The sequence below is a fragment of the Salvelinus fontinalis genome, chromosome 5 (assembly GCF_029448725.1).
Source record: "Salvelinus fontinalis isolate EN_2023a chromosome 5, ASM2944872v1, whole genome shotgun sequence".
NCBI classification, from domain to species: domain Eukaryota; kingdom Metazoa; phylum Chordata; class Actinopteri; order Salmoniformes; family Salmonidae; genus Salvelinus; species Salvelinus fontinalis.
This window is the reverse complement of record NC_074669.1, coordinates 39,009,733-39,025,684: the sequence shown is the minus strand read 5'-3', so window position 1 is coordinate 39,025,684 and position 15,952 is coordinate 39,009,733. Positions and strand designations below refer to the sequence as shown.

Below are 15,952 nucleotides of genomic sequence, written 5' to 3'. Positions count from 1 at the left end.
TATACTGTCCCCCCCCCCATTCCTCTCTCCACCTGCTGTTACTAGACTATTATACTGTCCCCCCCCCCATTCCTCTCTCCACCTGCTGTTACTAGACTATTATACTGTCCCCCCCCCCCATTCCTCTCTCCACCTGCTGTTACTAGACTATTATACTGTCCCCCCCCCCATTCCTCTCTCCACCTGCTGTTACTAGACTATTATACTGTCCCCCCCCCCATTCCTCTCTCCACCTGCTGTTACTAGACTATTATACTGTCCCCCCCCCCATTCCTCTCTCCACCTGCTGTTACTAGACTATTATACTGTCCCCCCCCCCATTCCTCTCTCCACCTGCTGTTACTAGACTATTATACTGTCCCCCCCCCCATTCCTCTCTCCACCTGCTGTTACTAGACTATTATACTGTCCCCCCCCCCATTCCTCTCTCCACCTGCTGTTACTAGACTATTATACTGTCCCCCCCCCCATTCCTCTCTCCACCTGCTGTTACTAGACTATTATACTGTCCCCCCCCCCATTCCTCTCTCCACCTGCTGTTACTAGACTATTATACTGTCCCCCCCCCCATTCCTCTCTCCACCTGCTGTTACTAGACTATTATACTGCCCCCCCCCCCATTCCTCTCTCCACCTGCTGTTACTAGACTATTATACTGTCCCCCCCCCCATTCCTCTCTCCACCTGCTGTTACTAGACTATTATACTGTCCCCCCCCCATTCCTCTCTCCACCTGCTGTTACTAGACTATTATACTGTCCCCCCCCCCATTCCTCTCTCCACCTGCTGTTACTAGACTATTATACTGCCCCCCCCCCATTCCTCTCTCCACCTGCTGTTACTAGACTATTATACTGTCCCCCCCCCCCATTCCTCTCTCCACCTGCTGTTACTAGACTATTATACTGTCCCCCCCCCCATTCCTCTCTCCACCTGCTGTTACTAGACTATTATACTGCCCCCCCCCCCCATTCCTCTCTCCACCTGCTGTTACTAGACTATTATACTGTCCCCCCCCCCCATTCCTCTCTCCACCTGCTGTTACTAGACTATTATACTGTCCCCCCCCCCCATTCCTCTCTCCACCTGCTGTTACTAGACTATTATACTGTCCCCCCCCCCATTCCTCTCTCCACCTGCTGTTACTAGACTATTATACTGTCCCCCCCCCCATTCCTCTCTCCACCTGCTGTTACTAGACTATTATACTGTCCCCCCCCCCATTCCTCTCTCCACCTGCTGTTACTAGACTATTATACTGTCCCCCCCCCCATTCCTCTCTCCACCTGCTGTTACTAGACTATTATACTGCCCCCCCCCCCCATTCCTCTCTCCACCTGCTGTTACTAGACTATTATACTGCCCCCCCCCCATTCCTCTCTCCACCTGCTGTTACTAGACTATTATACTGTCCCCCCCCCCATTCCTCTCTCCACCTGCTGTTACTAGACTATTATACTGTCCCCCCCCCCCATTCCTCTCTCCACCTGCTGTTACTAGACTATTATACTGTCCCCCCCCCCATTCCTCTCTCCACCTGCTGTTACTAGACTATTATACTGTCCCCCCCCCCATTCCTCTCTCCACCTGCTGTTACTAGACTATTATACTGTCCCCCCCCCCATTCCTCTCTCCACCTGCTGTTACTAGACTATTATACTGTCCCCCCCCCCATTCCTCTCTCCACCTGCTGTTACTAGACTATTATACTGTCCCCCCCCCCATTCCTCTCTCCACCTGCTGTTACTAGACTATTATACTGTCCCCCCCCCCCATTCCTCTCTCCACCTGCTGTTACTAGACTATTATACTGTCCCCCCCCCCATTCCTCTCTCCACCTGCTGTTACTAGACTATTATACTGTCCCCCCCCCCATTCCTCTCTCCACCTGCTGTTACTAGACTATTATACTGTCCCCCCCCCCATTCCTCTCTCCACCTGCTGTTACTAGACTATTATACTGTCCCCCCCCCCCATTCCTCTCTCCACCTGCTGTTACTAGACTATTATACTGTCCCCCCCCCCATTCCTCTCTCCACCTGCTGTTACTAGACTATTATACTGTCCCCCCCCCCATTCCTCTCTCCACCTGCTGTTACTAGACTATTATACTGTCCCCCCCCCCATTCCTCTCTCCACCTGCTGTTACTAGACTATTATACTGCCCCCCCCCCATTCCTCTCTCCACCTGCTGTTACTAGACTATTATACTGTCCCCCCCCCCATTCCTCTCTCCACCTGCTGTTACTAGACTATTATACTGTCCCCCCCCCCATTCCTCTCTCCACCTGCTGTTACTAGACTATTATACTGTCCCCCCCCCCATTCCTCTCTCCACCTGCTGTTACTAGACTATTATACTGTCCCCCCCCCCATTCCTCTCTCCACCTGCTGTTACTAGACTATTATACTGTCCCCCCCCCATTCCTCTCTCCACCTGCTGTTACTAGACTATTATACTGTCCCCCCCCCCATTCCTCTCTCCACCTGCTGTTACTAGACTATTATACTGTCCCCCCCCCCCATTCCTCTCTCCACCTGCTGTTACTAGACTATTATACTGTCCCCCCCCCCCATTCCTCTCTCCACCTGCTGTTACTAGACTATTATACTGTCCCCCCCCCCATTCCTCTCTCCACCTGCTGTTACTAGACTATTATACTGTCCCCCCCCCCATTCCTCTCTCCACCTGCTGTTACTAGACTATTATACTGTCCCCCCCCCCATTCCTCTCTCCACCTGCTGTTACTAGACTATTATACTGTCCCCCCCCCCATTCCTCTCTCCACCTGCTGTTACTAGACTATTATACTGTCCCCCCCCCCCATTCCTCTCTCCACCTGCTGTTACTAGACTATTATACTGTCCCCCCCCCCATTCCTCTCTCCACCTGCTGTTACTAGACTATTATACTGTCCCCCCCCCCATTCCTCTCTCCACCTGCTGTTACTAGACTATTATACTGTCCCCCCCCCCATTCCTCTCTCCACCTGCTGTTACTAGACTATTATACTGTCCCCCCCCCCATTCCTCTCTCCACCTGCTGTTACTAGACTATTATACTGTCCCCCCCCCCATTCCTCTCTCCACCTGCTGTTACTAGACTATTATACTGTCCCCCCCCCCCATTCCTCTCTCCACCTGCTGTTACTAGACTATTATACTGTCCCCCCCCCCATTCCTCTCTCCACCTGCTGTTACTAGACTATTATACTGTCCCCCCCCCCATTCCTCTCTCCACCTGCTGTTACTAGACTATTATACTGTCCCCCCCCCCATTCCTCTCTCCACCTGCTGTTACTAGACTATTATACTGTCCCCCCCCCCCATTCCTCTCTCCACCTGCTGTTACTAGACTATTATACTGTCCCCCCCCCCATTCCTCTCTCCACCTGCTGTTACTAGACTATTATACTGTCCCCCCCCCCCATTCCTCTCTCCACCTGCTGTTACTAGACTATTATACTGTCCCCCCCCCCATTCCTCTCTCCACCTGCTGTTACTAGACTATTATACTGTCCCCCCCCCCATTCCTCTCTCCACCTGCTGTTACTAGACTATTATACTGTCCCCCCCCCCCATTCCTCTCTCCACCTGCTGTTACTAGACTATTATACTGCCCCCCCCCCCATTCCTCTCTCCACCTGCTGTTACTAGACTATTATACTGTCCCCCCCCCCATTCCTCTCTCCACCTGCTGTTACTAGACTATTATACTGTCCCCCCCCCCATTCCTCTCTCCACCTGCTGTTACTAGACTATTATACTGTCCCCCCCCCCCATTCCTCTCTCCACCTGCTGTTACTAGACTATTATACTGTCCCCCCCCCCATTCCTCTCTCCACCTGCTGTTACTAGACTATTATACTGTCCCCCCCCCCCATTCCTCTCTCCACCTGCTGTTACTAGACTATTATACTGTCCCCCCCCCCATTCCTCTCTCCACCTGCTGTTACTAGACTATTATACTGTCCCCCCCCCCATTCCTCTCTCCACCTGCTGTTACTAGACTATTATACTGTCCCCCCCCCCATTCCTCTCTCCACCTGCTGTTACTAGACTATTATACTGTCCCCCCCCCCATTCCTCTCTCCACCTGCTGTTACTAGACTATTATACTGTCCCCCCCCCCATTCCTCTCTCCACCTGCTGTTACTAGACTATTATACTGTCCCCCCCCCCCATTCCTCTCTCCACCTGCTGTTACTAGACTATTATACTGTCCCCCCCCCCATTCCTCTCTCCACCTGCTGTTACTAGACTATTATACTGTCCCCCCCCCCCATTCCTCTCTCCACCTGCTGTTACTAGACTATTATACTGTCCCCCCCCCCATTCCTCTCTCCACCTGCTGTTACTAGACTATTATACTGTCCCCCCCCCCCATTCCTCTCTCCACCTGCTGTTACTAGACTATTATACTGTCCCCCCCCCCCATTCCTCTCTCCACCTGCTGTTACTAGACTATTATACTGTCCCCCCCCCCATTCCTCTCTCCACCTGCTGTTACTAGACTATTATACTGTCCCCCCCCCCATTCCTCTCTCCACCTGCTGTTACTAGACTATTATACTGTCCCCCCCCCCCATTCCTCTCTCCACCTGCTGTTACTAGACTATTATACTGTCCCCCCCCCCATTCCTCTCTCCACCTGCTGTTACTAGACTATTATACTGTCCCCCCCCCCCATTCCTCTCTCCACCTGCTGTTACTAGACTATTATACTGTCCCCCCCCCCCATTCCTCTCTCCACCTGCTGTTACTAGACTATTATACTGTCCCCCCCCCCATTCCTCTCTCCACCTGCTGTTACTAGACTATTATACTGTCCCCCCCCCCCATTCCTCTCTCCACCTGCTGTTACTAGACTATTATACTGTCCCCCCCCCCCATTCCTCTCTCCACCTGCTGTTACTAGACTATTATACTGTCCCCCCCCCCATTCCTCTCTCCACCTGCTGTTACTAGACTATTATACTGTCCCCCCCCCCATTCCTCTCTCCACCTGCTGTTACTAGACTATTATACTGTCCCCCCCCCCATTCCTCTCTCCACCTGCTGTTACTAGACTATTATACTGTCCCCCCCCCCCATTCCTCTCTCCACCTGCTGTTACTAGACTATTATACTGCCCCCCCCCCATTCCTCTCTCCACCTGCTGTTACTAGACTATTATACTGTCCCCCCCCCCATTCCTCTCTCCACCTGCTGTTACTAGACTATTATACTGTCCCCCCCCCCCATTCCTCTCTCCACCTGCTGTTACTAGACTATTATACTGTCCCCCCCCCCATTCCTCTCTCCACCTGCTGTTACTAGACTATTATACTGTCCCCCCCCCCATTCCTCTCTCCACCTGCTGTTACTAGACTATTATACTGTCCCCCCCCCCATTCCTCTCTCCACCTGCTGTTACTAGACTATTATACTGTCCCCCCCCCCCATTCCTCTCTCCACCTGCTGTTACTAGACTATTATACTGTCCCCCCCCCCATTCCTCTCTCCACCTGCTGTTACTAGACTATTATACTGTCCCCCCCCCCATTCCTCTCTCCACCTGCTGTTACTAGACTATTATACTGTCCCCCCCCCCCATTCCTCTCTCCACCTGCTGTTACTAGACTATTATACTGTCCCCCCCCCCATTCCTCTCTCCACCTGCTGTTACTAGACTATTATACTGTCCCCCCCCCCCATTCCTCTCTCCACCTGCTGTTACTAGACTATTATACTGTCCCCCCCCCCCATTCCTCTCTCCACCTGCTGTTACTAGACTATTATACTGTCCCCCCCCCCATTCCTCTCTCCACCTGCTGTTACTAGACTATTATACTGTCCCCCCCCCCATTCCTCTCTCCACCTGCTGTTACTAGACTATTATACTGTCCCCCCCCCCATTCCTCTCTCCACCTGCTGTTACTAGACTATTATACTGTCCCCCCCCCCATTCCTCTCTCCACCTGCTGTTACTAGACTATTATACTGCCCCCCCCCCCATTCCTCTCTCCACCTGCTGTTACTAGACTATTATACTGTCCCCCCCCCCCATTCCTCTCTCCACCTGCTGTTACTAGACTATTATACTGTCCCCCCCCCCCATTCCTCTCTCCACCTGCTGTTACTAGACTATTATACTGTCCCCCCCCCCCATTCCTCTCTCCACCTGCTGTTACTAGACTATTATACTGTCCCCCCCCCCATTCCTCTCTCCACCTGCTGTTACTAGACTATTATACTGTCCCCCCCCCCCATTCCTCTCTCCACCTGCTGTTACTAGACTATTATACTGTCCCCCCCCCCATTCCTCTCTCCACCTGCTGTTACTAGACTATTATACTGTCCCCCCCCCCCATTCCTCTCTCCACCTGCTGTTACTAGACTATTATACTGTCCCCCCCCCCATTCCTCTCTCCACCTGCTGTTACTAGACTATTATACTGTCCCCCCCCCCATTCCTCTCTCCACCTGCTGTTACTAGACTATTATACTGTCCCCCCCCCCATTCCTCTCTCCACCTGCTGTTACTAGACTATTATACTGTCCCCCCCCCCATTCCTCTCTCCACCTGCTGTTACTAGACTATTATACTGTCCCCCCCCCCATTCCTCTCTCCACCTGCTGTTACTAGACTATTATACTGTCCCCCCCCCCATTCCTCTCTCCACCTGCTGTTACTAGACTATTATACTGTCCCCCCCCCCCATTCCTCTCTCCACCTGCTGTTACTAGACTATTATACTGTCCCCCCCCCCATTCCTCTCTCCACCTGCTGTTACTAGACTATTATACTGTCCCCCCCCCCCATTCCTCTCTCCACCTGCTGTTACTAGACTATTATACTGTCCCCCCCCCCCATTCCTCTCTCCACCTGCTGTTACTAGACTATTATACTGTCCCCCCCCCCATTCCTCTCTCCACCTGCTGTTACTAGACTATTATACTGTCCCCCCCCCCATTCCTCTCTCCACCTGCTGTTACTAGACTATTATACTGTCCCCCCCCCCATTCCTCTCTCCACCTGCTGTTACTAGACTATTATACTGTCCCCCCCCCCATTCCTCTCTCCACCTGCTGTTACTAGACTATTATACTGTCCCCCCCCCCATTCCTCTCTCCACCTGCTGTTACTAGACTATTATACTGCCCCCCCCCCATTCCTCTCTCCACCTGCTGTTACTAGACTATTATACTGCCCCCCCCCCATTCCTCTCTCCACCTGCTGTTACTAGACTATTATACTGTCCCCCCCCCCCATTCCTCTCTCCACCTGCTGTTACTAGACTATTATACTGTCCCCCCCCCATTCCTCTCTCCACCTGCTGTTACTAGACTATTATACTGTCCCCCCCCCCATTCCTCTCTCCACCTGCTGTTACTAGACTATTATACTGTCCCCCCCCCCATTCCTCTCTCCACCTGCTGTTACTAGACTATTATACTGTCCCCCCCCCCATTCCTCTCTCCACCTGCTGTTACTAGACTATTATACTGTCCCCCCCCCCATTCCTCTCTCCACCTGCTGTTACTAGACTATTATACTGTCCCCCCCCCCATTCCTCTCTCCACCTGCTGTTACTAGACTATTATACTGTCCCCCCCCCCATTCCTCTCTCCACCTGCTGTTACTAGACTATTATACTGTCCCCCCCCCCATTCCTCTCTCCACCTGCTGTTACTAGACTATTATACTGTCCCCCCCCCATTCCTCTCTCCACCTGCTGTTACTAGACTATTATACTGTCCCCCCCCCCATTCCTCTCTCCACCTGCTGTTACTAGACTATTATACTGTCCCCCCCCCCATTCCTCTCTCCACCTGCTGTTACTAGACTATTATACTGTCCCCCCCCCCATTCCTCTCTCCACCTGCTGTTACTAGACTATTATACTGTCCCCCCCCCCCATTCCTCTCTCCACCTGCTGTTACTAGACTATTATACTGTCCCCCCCCCCATTCCTCTCTCCACCTGCTGTTACTAGACTATTATACTGTCCCCCCCCCCATTCCTCTCTCCACCTGCTGTTACTAGACTATTATACTGTCCCCCCCCCCATTCCTCTCTCCACCTGCTGTTACTAGACTATTATACTGTCCCCCCCCCCCATTCCTCTCTCCACCTGCTGTTACTAGACTATTATACTGTCCCCCCCCCCCATTCCTCTCTCCACCTGCTGTTACTAGACTATTATACTGTCCCCCCCCCCATTCCTCTCTCCACCTGCTGTTACTAGACTATTATACTGTCCCCCCCCCCCATTCCTCTCTCCACCTGCTGTTACTAGACTATTATACTGTCCCCCCCCCCCATTCCTCTCTCCACCTGCTGTTACTAGACTATTATACTGTCCCCCCCCCATTCCTCTCTCCACCTGCTGTTACTATACTATTATACTGTCCCCCCCCCCCATTCCTCTCTCCACCTGCTGTTACTAGACTATTATACTGTCCCCCCCCCCATTCCTCTCTCCACCTGCTGTTACTAGACTATTATACTGTCCCCCCCCCCATTCCTCTCTCCACCTGCTGTTACTAGACTATTATACTGTCCCCCCCCCCATTCCTCTCTCCACCTGCTGTTACTAGACTATTATACTGTCCCCCCCCCCCCATTCCTCTCTCCACCTGCTGTTACTAGACTATTATACTGTCCCCCCCCCCATTCCTCTCTCCACCTGCTGTTACTAGACTATTATACTGTCCCCCCCCCCATTCCTCTCTCCACCTGCTGTTACTAGACTATTATACTGTCCCCCCCCCCATTCCTCTCTCCACCTGCTGTTACTAGACTATTATACTGTCCCCCCCCCATTCCTCTCTCCACCTGCTGTTACTAGACTATTATACTGTCCCCCCCCCCCATTCCTCTCTCCACCTGCTGTTACTAGACTATTATACTGTCCCCCCCCCCATTCCTCTCTCCACCTGCTGTTACTAGACTATTATACTGTCCCCCCCCCCATTCCTCTCTCCACCTGCTGTTACTAGACTATTATACTGTCCCCCCCCCCATTCCTCTCTCCACCTGCTGTTACTAGACTATTATACTGTCCCCCCCCCCCCATTCCTCTCTCCACCTGCTGTTACTAGACTATTATACTGTCCCCCCCCCCCATTCCTCTCTCCACCTGCTGTTACTAGACTATTATACTGTCCCCCCCCCCATTCCTCTCTCCACCTGCTGTTACTAGACTATTATACTGTCCCCCCCCCCCCATTCCTCTCTCCACCTGCTGTTACTAGACTATTATACTGTCCCCCCCCATTCCTCTCTCCACCTGCTGTTACTAGACTATTATACTGTCCCCCCCCCATTCCTCTCTCCACCTGCTGTTACTAGACTATTATACTGTCCCCCCCCCCCATTCCTCTCTCCACCTGCTGTTACTAGACTATTATACTGTCCCCCCCCCCATTCCTCTCTCCACCTGCTGTTACTAGACTATTATACTGTCCCCCCCCCCATTCCTCTCTCCACCTGCTGTTACTAGACTATTATACTGTCCCCCCCCCCCATTCCTCTCTCCACCTGCTGTTACTAGACTATTATACTGTCCCCCCCCCCATTCCTCTCTCCACCTGCTGTTACTAGACTATTATACTGTCCCCCCCCCCATTCCTCTCTCCACCTGCTGTTACTAGACTATTATACTGTCCCCCCCCCCATTCCTCTCTCCACCTGCTGTTACTAGACTATTATACTGTCCCCCCCCCCATTCCTCTCTCCACCTGCTGTTACTAGACTATTATACTGTCCCCCCCCCATTCCTCTCTCCACCTGCTGTTACTAGACTATTATACTGTCCCCCCCCATTCCTCTCTCCACCTGCTGTTACTAGACTATTATACTGTCCCCCCCCCATTCCTCTCTCCACCTGCTGTTACTAGACTATTATACTGCCCCCCCCCCCATTCCTCTCTCCACCTGCTGTTACTAGACTATTATACTGTCCCCCCCCCCATTCCTCTCTCCACCTGCTGTTACTAGACTATTATACTGTCCCCCCCCCCCATTCCTCTCTCCACCTGCTGTTACTAGACTATTATACTGTCCCCCCCCCCATTCCTCTCTCCACCTGCTGTTACTAGACTATTATACTGTCCCCCCCCCCCATTCCTCTCTCCACCTGCTGTTACTAGACTATTATACTGTCCCCCCCCCATTCCTCTCTCCACCTGCTGTTACTAGACTATTATACTGTCCCTCCCCCCATTCCTCTCTCCACCTGCTGTTACTAGACTATTATACTGCCCCCCCCCCATTCCTCTCTCCACCTGCTGTTACTAGACTATTATACTGTCCCCCCCCCCATTCCTCTCTCCACCTGCTGTTACTAGACTATTATACTGTCCCCCCCCCCATTCCTCTCTCCACCTGCTGTTACTAGACTATTATACTGTCCCCCCCCCCATTCCTCTCTCCACCTGCTGTTACTAGACTATTATACTGTCCCCCCCCCCCATTCCTCTCTCCACCTGCTGTTACTAGACTATTATACTGTCCCCCCCCCCCATTCCTCTCTCCACCTGCTGTTACTTGACTATTATACTGTCCCCCCCCCCATTCCTCTCTCCACCTGCTGTTACTAGACTATTATACTGTCCCCCCCCCCCCCCATTCCTCTCTCCACCTGCTGTTACTAGACTATTATACTGCCCCCCCCCCATTCCTCTCTCCACCTGCTGTTACTAGACTATTATACTGCCCCCCCCCATTCCTCTCTCCACCTGCTGTTACTAGACTATTATACTGTCCCCCCCCCCCCATTCCTCTCTCCACCTGCTGTTACTAGACTATTATACTGTCCCCCCCCCCCATTCCTCTCTCCACCTGCTGTTACTAGACTATTATACTGTCCCCCCCCCCCATTCCTCTCTCCACCTGCTGTTACTAGACTATTATACTGCCCCCCCCCCATTCCTCTCTCCACCTGCTGTTACTAGACTATTATACTGTCCCCCCCCCCCATTCCTCTCTCCACCTGCTGTTACTAGACTATTATACTGTCCCCCCCCCCATTCCTCTCTCCACCTGCTGTTACTAGACTATTATACTGTCCCCCCCCCCCATTCCTCTCTCCACCTGCTGTTACTAGACTATTATACTGTCCCCCCCCCCCATTCCTCTCTCCACCTGCTGTTACTAGACTATTATACTGTCCCCCCCCCCCATTCCTCTCTCCACCTGCTGTTACTAGACTATTATACTGTCCCCCCCCCCCATTCCTCTCTCCACCTGCTGTTACTAGACTATTATACTGCCCCCCCCCCATTCCTCTCTCCACCTGCTGTTACTAGACTATTATACTGTCCCCCCCCCCCATTCCTCTCTCCACCTGCTGTTACTAGACTATTATACTGTCCCCCCCCCCATTCCTCTCTCCACCTGCTGTTACTAGACTATTATACTGTCCCCCCCCCCATTCCTCTCTCCACCTGCTGTTACTAGACTATTATACTGCCCCCCCCCCCATTCCTCTCTCCACCTGCTGTTACTAGACTATTATACTGTCCCCCCCCCCCATTCCTCTCTCCACCTGCTGTTACTAGACTATTATACTGTCCCCCCCCCCATTCCTCTCTCCACCTGCTGTTACTAGACTATTATACTGCCCCCCCCCATTCCTCTCTCCACCTGCTGTTACTAGACTATTATACTGTCCCCCCCCCCATTCCTCTCTCCACCTGCTGTTACTAGACTATTATACTGTCCCCCCCCCCATTCCTCTCTCCACCTGCTGTTACTAGACTATTATACTGTCCCCCCCCCCATTCCTCTCTCCACCTGCTGTTACTAGACTATTATACTGTCCCCCCCCCCCCCATTCCTCTCTCCACCTGCTGTTACTAGACTATTATACTGCCCCCCCCCCCCATTCCTCTCTCCACCTGCTGTTACTAGACTATTATACTGTCCCCCCCCCCCCCATTCCTCTCTCCACCTGCTGTTACTAGACTATTATACTGTCCCCCCCCCCCCATTCCTCTCTCCACCTGCTGTTACTAGACTATTATACTGTCCCCCCCCCATTCCTCTCTCCACCTGCTGTTACTAGACTATTATACTGTCCCCCCCATTCCCCCCCATCCACAAAACACATGTAAATGTGGGACTATAAATTGTCCCTTCCTGTATTATACTGATGCTAAAATGTGTATTCTATTCTACTGATACATTTACTTTATGTTTGTATTCTTATTTTATTCATTCTTATTGTTGCATTGTTGAGAAGGAACTTGTCATGAAGCATTTTGTTGGACGGTGTACATCAATTCTGTCCTGTACATACGGCTAATTCAACTAGAAACTTCTATGCTTCGTCAGGACAGAATTGCCTCAGAGGAGGGGTCACTTTGTTAACAACAACCGGTGAGCGATCTTAGTTAAAAAAATAACATTGAGGCTATATACAGGAGGTACTGGTACTGAGTTAATGTGCAGGGGTACAGGTTAGTTGAGGTAATTGAGGTAATATGTATATATAGGTAGGGGTATTCATAGATAATAAACAGTGAGTAACAGCAATGAAAAAAAATGAAAATAGTCATAGCCATTTGATGAATTGTTCAGTAGTCTGGCTTGGGGGGTAGAAGCTGTAAGAGGTGCTGCTCCTAGTGGCCGGTGACATTAATGCAGGACAACTGAAATCCATTTTACTTCATTTCTACCACCATGTCAGAGGGGAAAAGCTCTATATCACCTTCACACACAGAGACTAGTACAAAGATCTCAAGAGATATAGATATATATAGATATAGATATTATATAGATATAGATATTATATAGATATAGATATTGTATAGATATATATAGATATTATATAGATATAGATATTATATAGATATTATATAGATATAGATATAGATATTATATAGATATATATATACATATACACATACCCACACACACCCACCCACCCACCTACTAACTAAACAAACAGGGGTTGTGCAGGAAGGTAGTCTGCAGTAAGGTAGTCTGCAGAAAGGTAGTCTGCAGTAAGGTAGTCTGCAGGTAGGTAGTCTACAGGTAGGTAGTCTACAGGTAGGTAGTCTGCAGGTAGTTAGTCTACAGGTAGGTAGTCTGCAGGTAGGTAGTCTGCAGGTACAGTAGGTAGTCTGCAGGAAGGTAGCCTGCAGGTAGGTAGTCTGCAGGAAGGTAGTCTACAGGTAGGTAGTCTGCAGGTAGTTAGTCTACAGGTAGGTAGTCTGCAGGTAGGTAGTCTGCAGGTAGGTAGTCTGCAGGTAGGTAGTCTGCAGGTAGGTAGTTTGCAGGAAGGTAGTCTGCAGGTAGGTAGCCTGCAGGTAGGTAGTCTGCAGGTAGGTAGCCTGCAGGTAGGTAGTCTGCAGGTAGGTAGTCTGCAGGTAGGTAGTCTGCAGGTGGGTAGTCTGCAGGTACAGTGGGTAGTCTGCATGTAGGTAGTCTGCAGGTAGGTAGTCTGCAGGAAGGTAGTCTGCAGGAAGGTAGTCTGCAGGAAGGTAGTCTGCAGTAAGGTAGTCTGCAGGAAGGTAGTCTGCAGGTAGGTAGTCTGCAGGTAGGTAGTCTGCAGGAAGGTAGTCTGCAGGAAGGTAGTCTGCAGGAAGGTAGTTTACAGGTAGGTAGTCTGCAGGTAGGTAGTCTGCAGGAAGGTAGTCTGCAGGAAGGTAGTCTGCAGGAAGGTAGTCTGCAGGTAGGTAGTCTGCAGGTAGGTAGTCTGCAGGAAGGTAGTCTGCAGGTAGGTAGTCTGCAGGTAGGTAGTCTGCAGTAAGGTAGTCTGCAGTAAGGTAGTCTGCAGTAAGGTAGTCTGCAGGTAGGTAGTCTGCAGGTAGGTAGTCTGCAGGTAGGTAGTCTGCAGTAAGGTAGTCTGCAGTAAGGTAGTCTGCAGGAAGGTAGTCTGCAGGAAGGTAGTCTGCAGGTAGGTAGTCTGCAGGTAGGTAGTCTGCAGGTAGGTAGTCTGCAGGTAGGTAGTCTGCAGGTAGGTAGTCTGCAGGTAGGTAGTCTGCAGGTAGGTAGTCTGCAGGTAGGTAGTCTGCAGGTAGGTAGTCTGCAGGTAGGTAGTCTGCAGTAAGGTAGTCTGCAGGTAGGTAGTCTGCAGGTAGGTAGTCTGCAGGTAGGTAGTCTGCAGGAAGGTAGTCTGCAGGAAGGTAGTCTGCAGGTAGGTAGTCTGCAGGAAGGTAGTCTACAGGTAGGTAGTCTGCAGGTAGGTAGTCTGCAGGTAGGTCGTCTGCAGGAAGGTAGTCTGCAGGTAGTTAGTCTGCAGGTAGGTAGTCTGCAGGTAGGTAGTCTGCAGGAAGGTAGTCTGCAGGAAGGTAGTCTGCAGGTAGGTAGTCTGCAGGTAGGTAGTCTGCAGTAAGGTAGTCTGCAGTAAGGTAGTCTGCAGGTAGGTAGTCTGCAGGTAGGTAGTCTGCAGGAAGGTAGTCTGCAGGTACAGTAGGTAGTCTGCAGGAAGGTAGTCTGCAGGTAGTTAGTCTGCAGGAAGGTAGTCTGCAGGAAGGTAGTCTACAGGAAGGTAGTCTGCAGGAAGGTAGTCTGCAGGTAGGTAGTCTGCAGGTAGGTAGTCTGCAGGTAGGTAGTCTGCAGGTAGGTAGTCTGCAGGTAGGTAGTCTGCAGGTAGGTAGTCTGCAGGTAGGTAGTCTGCAGGTAGGTAGTCTGCAGGTAGGTAGTCTTCAGGTAGGTAGTCTGCAGGTAGGTAGTCTGCAGGTAGGTAGTCTGCAGGTAGGTAGTCTGCAGGTAGGTAGTCTGCAGGTAGTTAGTCTGCAGGAAGGTAGTCTGCAGGTAGGTAGTCTGCAGGTAGGTAGTCTGCAGGTAGGTAGTCTGCAGGTAGGTAGTCTGCAGGTAGGTAGTCTGCAGGTAGGTAGTCTGCAGGTAGGTAGTCTGCAGGTAGGTAGTCTGCAGGTAGGTAGTCTGCAGGTACAGTAGTTAGTCTGCAGGAAGGTAGTCTGCAGGTAGGTAGCTTGCAGCTTGGTAGTCTGCAGGAAGGTAGTCTGCAGGTAGGTAGTCTGCAGGTAGGTAGTCTGCAGGTAGGTAGTCTGCAGGTACAGTAGTTAGTCTGCAGGAAGGTAGTCTGTAGGTAGGTAGCATGCAGCTTGGTAGTCTGCAGGAAGGTAGTCTGCAGCTTGGTAGCCTGCAGGAAGGTAGCCTGCAGGTACAGTAGGTCGTCTGCAGGTACAGTAGGTCGTCTGCTCATCCATAAAGGAGGCTAATAGATGTTGACAACATGGGTGGAGTTCAGAGGCTGATTCCCTTTGGCTCGCTGGGTAATCAGCTTAGGTGTCTGGCGTGGTAACCAGCTAGCTCTAGATCTGTTCCCTGGTAAACAACTTGATTGGAGTGGTAACCAGCTAGCTCTAGATCTGCTCCCTGGTAAACAACTTGATTGGAGTGGTAACCAGCTAGCTCTAGATCTGCTCCCTGGTAAACAACTTGATTGGAGTGGTAACCAGCTAGCTCTGGATCTGCTCCCTGGTAAACAACTTGATTGGAGTGGTAACCAGCTAGCTCTAGATCTGCTCCCTGGTAAACAACTTGATTGATTCTGATCTAGTCAACAAAACGAAGTTGATATTTTTTTGTAGTGTGTGTGAAAATGCACTGGATCACGTTGCATTGTGTGTGTGTGTGTGTGTGTGTGTATGCGCGCGCCCCCAGCCCCCCTACCTTAGAGATGAGTTCGTCGTGGTTGGCCAGGTGTGCCCGACAGTGTATACAGCTGTAGGTGCGATGACACGAGGGCAGGTATGCCTGGAACGTCTTCGACTTGGTCATCTTCACCATGTCACATGGGCGGGGCTCTGGGCTGTGAGTGGCTGATGTGCCGGGGGCTGCGGCGTCCGGGCTAGCGGCGGACGAGCAGCAGCTCTGCTGAACTTGTTGACAGAAGAAGCACTGGAAGATGCACGCAAAAGCCGTCGTTGTTGAGGGGTGGGTGTGTGGCGGCAGGCTCCACACAGCAACCACGAGGAAACTACACCTGGAGAGG

The 15,952-nt window shown here is 51.4% G+C and overlaps 1 protein-coding gene across 1 annotated transcript in view; it reads right to left on the bottom strand.

Annotated features, from left to right (window-relative positions):
• Nucleotides 1–15,952, bottom strand: part of LOC129855563 (protein yippee-like 1) — a 47,009-nt gene that overhangs the window by 19,486 nt on the left and 11,571 nt on the right. Inside the window, exon 2 of the mRNA XM_055923359.1 lies at nucleotides 15,631–15,943. Coding sequence (XP_055779334.1) covers nucleotides 15,631–15,747 — 117 coding nt within the window. The 5' untranslated portion in view covers nucleotides 15,748–15,943. The remainder of the gene's footprint in view (nucleotides 1–15,630; nucleotides 15,944–15,952) is intronic.